The 8,654-nt window shown below is 37.8% G+C and overlaps 1 protein-coding gene across 1 annotated transcript; it reads right to left on the bottom strand.

Moving 5' to 3' along the window:
• Positions 1-862: 862 nt before the first annotated feature.
• LOC111188299 (E3 ubiquitin/ISG15 ligase TRIM25-like) lies at positions 863-7,098 on the bottom strand. The gene is made up of 2 exons (XM_022662034.2): positions 4,761-7,098; positions 863-1,045 (listed from the first exon to the last, which is right to left on the bottom strand). The coding sequence occupies exons 1-2, from the start codon at positions 5,343-5,345 to the stop codon at positions 863-865; spliced, it is 768 nt and encodes a 255-aa protein (XP_022517755.2). The 5' UTR covers positions 5,346-7,098.
• Between the last annotated feature and the right edge of the window lie 1,556 nt (positions 7,099-8,654).

Raw genomic sequence — 8,654 nt, 5'->3', positions numbered from 1 at the left:
CCTACTATCAGTTACTAATTACTAGGGTCGCATTATTATAATCCGGTGCGCATTGTGTATAAAAATAGACCAGAAAATAGCTGCTTATTGATAATTATAGTGTGCCGTATAGTGTGAAAAATACGTTATGTGTCCTTTCTTTAAGTGAGATGAAATGCATTCTGGGTGATGAGCCCAAATGCAGACTCTGGAACTCCTTGACAGCTCCTGTAATAACGAAGATGAAACTGAAACTTCATGTGAAGCGCTGCTCTTTGGCCGATCTTCAGTTTAAGAACTGTATAGACTGATATCAGATATAGATCACATTAAAAAGATGGTGTAAACAGTCTAAAATAAACTTTGTATTTGTTACCTGGAGGAAATGGATGTGATCCTCTGTGAATGAAAGCTTCTCCAGATCAGCATCTCTCCTCTTCAGCTCTGTGATCTCCTGCTCCAGTCTCTTCAGACGTTCTTCAGCTCGACTCACTGCAGCTTTCTCCTGATCTCTGATCATCTGCCTCACCTCAGAGCGTCTTCTCTCAATGGAGAGGATCATCTCAGTGAAGATCTTCTCACTGTCCTTCACTGCTGTCTGCGCAGAGCGCTGGTAGTGGAACAGATAAATAGATAAATATTATAATATAGTTTAAACATGTCCAGAAATTCCTCGTCCACCCTGTTATCTTGGAATAACAGATAACTCCGCCCCTTTAAGAACGTTACATTTGACATCAATCAGTTCATAACCTTTACACTGTTTTATTTTCAAGGAACTTTGACCAACAATATTCACCACAAACAATTTAACATGACTGATCAACAGCGTTTCCATCAAATGACAATTCCACTAAAACTCTCCACACTGTTGTGCAGCTTATCATAACAGAGTTGGAGCAGGGAAAATAAACAGTGATGTTCCTGAAAGAGAATCAGATTTAATTCTTCTACTTATTTTAAAAATCACCTTGTGATTCTCCACAGCCTCTGTTAACTCCTGAAGCTCCTTCTCTCTCTCCTGGATTCTCTTCTTGTATTTCCTCTGTTCCTCCACCACCTGCTTCTGTAAATAAACCAGCCAACAAAACACAATAATTAAAAATAAAACGCCACATGTCATGGGACAGGTGCTGATATTGGGTCCCGTGACTCCAGTTTCTGTATTGAAACTGAATGTGAATTCTATAGCCAGATACCACCGGTCACCACTATGGGTTATAATATCTTCTGTAGACCTGTTTGGATTGGATGAGTTTGAGGTAATGTATTTTAACTAGAGAATGTCAGGAAAATATATGATTCACATAGGATTAAAAATATGAGTACTAGGGGTGTCACGATTCTCTAAATCCTCGATTCAATTTTATTTCCGATTTTAGGGTCACGATTCGATTCGATTTGATTCTTGATTTTCTTTCTTTTGTTTTTTTTACAGCAGAGGCCTATGCCAGTTTTAGATTAGTCTATGGTCAGTCATTTGATTAATCAAATTTACAATATCTTATTTCAAAAGGTGGGCTTGATATAAGTGATGCAAAGTGATACAAGTTTTCTGTTATACATCACATTAGGCACTAATGGTCAAATTTAAATAATTTAATTAAGATATATATATATGTAATGCCATCTAGTAGCTTTTTTTTAGTAGCAGCAGTGTGCGCTATTAAAACAGCAATGTGCAACATAACAAAATAAATAATAAAAAAATACAGGAACAGTCATGTACAAAATAATAGAACAATTAGAGCCCTAACAAACTGACCTCTATTCTACTATAACAGTTAAACGTGAAAAATCAGACTCTGTCCCTGAGAATGAGAAGTTTTTTTCTTTAACAAAGATATATTAGTAACTTTATCTGAGAGAAAGATGCTCCTTAAGGTACCAAAACTATTAACATATTTAAGGCCAGACAAAATAACTGTTATTTTTATGTTTTTCTTTAAAAAGATGAGAATGTTCACATTCTCTGGAGAAAGGGCTGCTCTTTGAGCTACAGCGTGCTGCACCGTTTGCGTAGCGCGCACATGCTTGCGTAGCTTAGAGGGAGGGATTGTCGATCATCTTTTTGATTTCGATGCTCGACATAATTTCGATCGATTTCGATAAAATATCGAAATTGTGACACCCCTAATGAGCACACATGACTGAGATGGGAGTAGCTACTTAATTTACGCACATACACACCTCACAACTTACAATATACAGGTCTATATGTTCCCAAGCTGTCTGTTTAGGTAACAGGTCAATTGACTGCTCTCTCGTGACTTTGGCATACCACTGTATGAAACCAATATGACAATTAACCCTCTACTGCACACATGTTGATGGAACATATAAAAAATATTTCATATCATTTCTAGGTTCACTTCGACACATTTTATTGATAAAGATTTTTTTTTGTTGCTTAAGGGCAACGTTGTGCAACAATGGTACAAAATTGAAGAGAAAATTATGAATTCACTTATTATAGAACAGTGCTCAAAGAGCAGTATAAGAGCACAAAAACTTTAAACAAAGAATAACAATTCATTAAGTAAACAGGAAAACATACTGGATGTGATATAGACATATGTTTGTATTACAGAGTGTTTCTTTTAATATCATGTCATATGCTCTCTGAGCACTGTTATATCATGTACTTTAGCTTGGTAAGAATGTGTTCTAGGTGAGGCCAAATGTTGTGTCTTTTGTGGGCTGACCACTGTTGTCGCTGAAATGGCGAATTTTTTTGATGGTCTCCCGCCATGCAAGTGGCATCAGGTTAGTAACATATGAAATGCAGTTACCTTGGCTCCAATAGATGCTGGTGGCTGGTAGGACAAATAGTGACATGTAGAGCACTGAGTCAATGAACTGTTCAAGTTCTTCTGCAGTAAATTTAAGCAGTTTGGTACGATTGCACTGAATGCTATAAAGTTTTGACTCCTTAACAATAAGCTCAAAGAGATCATCAGAGAGACGACTTTTGAAGCATTGATAAGGAGTCAGAATTTCATCAGCTGATGGAGGGATGTGTAACCAGTCAGGGTTTACTGGAGAGGCAGTGGTGTGACACATTTTTCATCAAGGTGTCTGGTTAAACCTACTGTCTTCCTCAAAAAGACTATCGTCTACATCTTTGTCTTCATCTTCATCCCCAATAGTATCTTATCAAAAATAGGTTTCCAGTTCCAACAAGAACACAACAAAGATATTTTCAGCATGATGTCTGACCCACAATTTTGTATTTTGTATAATCTATGAAATTAAAACTCTATTAATTTACTTCTGTTAAAACCTTGTTCTCCATTCCACTCATGCTCATTGTCATATTGCAGTCTATCTTACTATCCTCACTGTCAGATGGGAATTGTCTAGCATGCTGATTTTGCTCTTTTTTTTTTTTATATAGAACAATCTTGTGTCCATTTTCCTGGCAAAATGTGTTAAAATATGTACAGTTGTACATATATACACATATACAAAATATGTACAAATGTACATACATGTAATAACATCCAAACGCATTGTTAGCTAAACCTGCCTGAAAAATGCCCATTATTGCACAACGTTGCCCTGAGGCAACGAAAAGATAAACTTAATTTCTGTACATTAAAAATAAAAATAACTTTATAAAACCTGACAAATTTCTTGTTGACATCTTAATACACATGCATATATTTTTTTTATTTAGAGTTAATTTAGTTTGAAAAAAAGATTACTAAAGCACATAATCTTACGTTCTTCTCACACCATGTGCTCCTGTGACCATGGTTCAAAAAAGGAAGTCCCGCCTTCAAATGGTGCTTGATAGTGACTCCCACACCTTATTGGTTTGATCTTTCAGATTATTTTGACCATTCTAATTGATTGCAATCATTTAAAGAAACATGTACTAGAAAATGGGCTTAAATAAACTTTGTTGCCTGAGGGCAACGCTGTGCTGTAGAGGGTTAAGCAAAAGAACACAAGAGGGAGTGAATTATCGCTAATAACATCACGGCTGTGATTTGGTCAAAGAACATCACAGCCGTGATGTTATTCCCGATAACACACGACCTGAAGTGTTCTGCTTTTATACAACAGTTGTTGTTTTTTTTACAAAACGAATAAAGAAAATAAATCAAAGAACCTTAAGAAATTCAGAAGGATTTAATATGGGCTGTACCTTCCACCAAAAAGTAGTTTCACAACAACTGTAACAGAACTACAACTACAAAACAATGTATGGTTTATACAGAGTAACACCACGAATGTTAGCTTGAAATCAAAATTGGGAATAAGTGAAGATGGTAACGTTAGGAGCGTAAAATAACTGATACTCTCCTCTCCTGCTCAGAGGAGTCGTCTTCAGGTGAAAGCTGCACGTTTGTGAGCATTTCTGCCTGTTTGCTGGGTGGTGTTGGTTTTAGCTAGCCGGCTGGACTGTGGTTAGGTTAGCGTATCTTCTTTAGCTTAGCAGTAGCTTAGCCTAGCCTGGCTGGTTAACGTACTGTCTGTCAGACTGCTGCCGAGAGGATTTTCTTTCCCTTTTTTCCCCACAAAAGACGTGCCGTGGCTGGGTGCTAGCCTGTGCTAAACTAACGCTGCTGCTGCTGGAAGTTATGTATCAAAACTGTCCTGTGTGTATATGCCGTTACTCGGCAACGCGTCGGCGCAGTGATATAGGTTTAGTGATGGCCATGATGTTATCACAAATATCAACACAGCTAGAACACTTCTCAACCAATCAGATTGTAAGGTCGGAACTAACTGTTGTATATTTTACAAATCATGTACAGCACTTGTTTTTTTACCTGTTTCTCAGATCTTTCTGCTGCAAGTGACACTGTATCATGTCCTCTATGATCATCCATGGTGCACAGCATGCAGATACACTGCTGGTCGGTGCGACAGTAAACCTCCAGCAGTTTATCGTGCTGAGAGCAGATCTGCTCCTGGAGTCGTCTGGAGGCTTTGACCAGCTTGTGCTTCTTAAAGGCTGGAGATTGGTAGTGAGGCTGGAGGTGAGCTTCACAGTAAGAGGCCAGACACACCAGGCAGGACTGGACGGCTTTGTGTTTTCTCCCAGTACAGGAATCACACTCCACATCTTCAGGATCAGCAGAAGAGTGATCAGGAGGAGCAGCCTGGAGTCTCGTCTTCTTCAGTTTCTCCACCACCTCAGCCAGCATGGTGTTTTTACTCACGACAGGTCTTGAGGTGAAGGTGTGTCTGCAGTGAGGGCAGCTGTAGATCTTCTTCTGATCCTCCTCATCCCAACAATCATTACACACCATACAGAAGTGTCCAAAGTTAATAGCCACTGGATTCTTCATGAGATACAGGCAGACTGGACAGCTGAACTCATCCTGAGTCAATGGAACATTGGCTTCTGCCATTTTACAGTGTGAAGATTTTGTTTCCTGGTTCTCTGTTGGAGAGAAGTGAACAGAACTATTCTGTAATTCTACTTATTAGCCAAGATATCAATACTCACACTGTCTGATTTACACAAGAACTATTGTACTTACACACCTTCAGGAAAAACTGGAAATGTTAAAAATGTTAAGTTTTTACTTTCAGTATCACTGAAAGAGATTACCTGCAAGTTTATGAGATTTGAGATTACATATAGAAGATAAAATAAGACCACATTCCATATTTATCATACTTATGCTAGAAGCACAGATAAAATGCAGGGGTGATAGCGTTCAGGCGCCGCGCTGGAAATCAGGCGTAGCCGGCTCATAGGCTCCGAGTCCTCCGGGCACGTTAGTTGAAAAAAATAGTTACGCCCAGATAGTTCAGTGGCAGCTTAAAATTCGGCGCATTACGACTTCCTAACTGTAATAAGCAGAGGTGGAAAAAGTACAAAATTGTAATTAAGTAAAAGTACCTTTACTTTGCTAAAATTCTACTGAAGTAAAAGTTAAAGTGCTTTTTTGCGTCTAATATATTTTTTGTTTACGGGCTAACGAGCTTTACAGGTGCTTTACTCACCCAACAAACTTGAAGCTTTATCCAGGGCAGCTGCGTATCAGCATGAATCGAGCATATGGAGTGGCGCTCTGAGCTGAGTGGACGGCTTGGATGAAAAGCGCGAGATATAATTTAATTAAATGTATTTAAATCATAATATATATAACCGGTGTGCCGAATTTTGAATTCCAGGCAGAATCCGACTCTCTTTTGCGTGCACACGCGTCTGGTAAACGTGGGCGCTAGAGGTTACTCTCGCGCTGTCCATTAATATTTATATTTCACTTAGAACACAGCAAGATATAAAGCCAAACAAAGACTCTTGTTAGACACTGCTAGTTTAGTTGTATATAACGAAAGAAAAACTGATATTGCAGAACTAAATAACTTGTAGGACTTAAGACGTTTTAGCCATAAAGATCATTAGGAGAACATGTTAAACACAGCTTAATCGTACAATCTGCTAAGATAACCAAGTTCAAATCGGAATACCTGATATTTACATCTGCAGAAATGATACCCCTCTCAGCACCCTTTACGATGAAGAGCACAGCACAATCTCAAATAAAAAATTGCCTGGAGACGAAAGTGACACTGAAGGAACGCCAGAGCACTGTAAAAAAAATAGCCGACTTCGAGAATAAAATTATAATATTACAAAGAAAAAGAAGGCTAACTGGGTGGCCAGTTTAAGAAGCTCTGTTAAGAGGATCTGTTACAGGGCTGCTGGGATTATTATCAGTTATTTACATTTTTAACTTGCTCTAGTGCTCTAGTGTTACAGTTATTATACAGTGTCCAGATTTTGAAGTGGAGGTGTAGCTCGGCACCACCGCAGCGAGCCATTTGTGATCCATTTATAGAACTGTCCCTAATTCCATTATATACATTTTTTTTATTATTATTATTATCTTTCCTAATTTTTACAGCATACAGTTGAAAAACTATAAGTCAATAAACAAAACTCTAGGTTGACACGCATATAATGCTTTACAGTATATTTGATAACACAGACAGTCCTCCTGCATCAGTAAAATGTTTATTTCCTTTATTCATTACTGGAACTTATTGTATATACGCTCCTTTGATCGCAATAACTTGAAGTAAAGCAGCTGAAGACCTCCGCGGACCAATGGCGCTCTCAGGACGAGGCATCGTGCGGCGGGGGTCCCGAAGCCGAAGCGCAATACAGGCAAGGCTGCAGGTAGAGACGGCCCGCAAAATCTAAACACTGTATTATTTAACTATAACAATACATCATTTATGAGCTTTAGGTTATAAATGTATGTAATTTATTATGAGGACGTCGTTGTCTCGTTGTTCCACGCGCGAGCATCCGTGCCTCGGCGCATCTGCGCCAATTTAATTTTTTTTTTTATTCAGACAATTGTTTTTTTTCCCCAGCATTTTATTTATAGAAAAAAAATAAAACCGCGTGTGATGCTCCTTGCGATTGCTTTGCTGAATTTCATAATCGGATAAATTTTAGCTTCATCAAGCGTCCTTTGTCGGGGGGGAAGGGGAGGGGAAGGTTGTCCGATTAACTGCCCAAACGAGCAGCCGATTGTTTCAAATATAAAAGAGAATTTCAGTTAGATAATAGCGAAATGAAATAAAATAGATTTATCTTCAGTCAAAGAGCTTTTTTCTTTTCATTTTTTATTTCCAAAACTGCACTTTCACGATGTGAGAGAGAATGAGTGAGAATAAGCATCAGGTGTATCTGTCTAATTCTCAAACGGCAAAACATCTCCTATGTTAATATAGGAGTCCGTGTAGTAAGCATGAATATAAATCCTTATAAATGTCAGAAAAAATATAGCCAGTAACTAATAGTTACTGTGCACATTTTAAGTATATTTTATTTTATAGTTACGGCTGGTAAACAGAGGCGTCTCCACTTTCCGACGCCGGTCAGCAGGCTTTGCAAAAATAAAAAATAAATGATTTTCACACTTGCGCTCCTCCACTCCGCATTACGCACTTGTCTTGCAGAGCTGTGTGTAGCTAAATAGCCAACAAAATGGAGCCTTCTGAAGTGAGCAGAAACATTACATAAGGTGAGCTAATTTGGTCCGATGTAAAGGACAGTCAGAGGTATGGAGCTAATTTAAGTTAATTGTTGATAGAAACAACACGTGTGTCGGCTTCGTAGAGTGTGTTAAGATGCTATATGCTTAAAATAAAGGCTATAAAATCAGGCTATATTCTTAAAATAAAAAAAAATCGTTTGTTCAGAAAGTATTTTATATTTTGAAACAATGTTAATTATATATTTATAAATTATAATAATTATAATTAATTATAAATGTATTAATTATAAATTATTGTTATTGTTATTTTGGTTTAATGAGTGTGCAGGGCATAGCCGTTTTTTGTGTTTTTGGACAGGCTATATGCTAAATATTGACATGTTCGTTTGTTAAGAAAGTATTTTATATTCATAAACCATGTTAAATTATATTAGATTAGAGGAAGGTCATTTAGACATAATTTTTGTGGATCATATTTCGCATTGTTGGTGTTTTAATCTTTTGGAAATCTGTATTTAATACAATTTATTTTTTAAATAATAGGTCATCCCCCCCCCCAGGGTTAAATAAGGTGTCAACATTTATGCCTACTTTACGTCACATATGCAGTATGTTGTGCCCCGCCCCCCTCACACCCCCCCCCCCCCCACCCCGTTGGAACGGAAAAAAAAGTTGAGGATCAGGATTTTTTTTCAC

The sequence above is a fragment of the Astyanax mexicanus genome, chromosome 8, assembly GCF_023375975.1.
Source record: "Astyanax mexicanus isolate ESR-SI-001 chromosome 8, AstMex3_surface, whole genome shotgun sequence".
Classification (NCBI taxonomy): Eukaryota; Metazoa; Chordata; class Actinopteri; order Characiformes; family Acestrorhamphidae; genus Astyanax; species Astyanax mexicanus.
The sequence above is the reverse complement of the archived record's forward strand: the minus strand, read 5'-3'. Positions and strand labels throughout refer to the sequence as shown.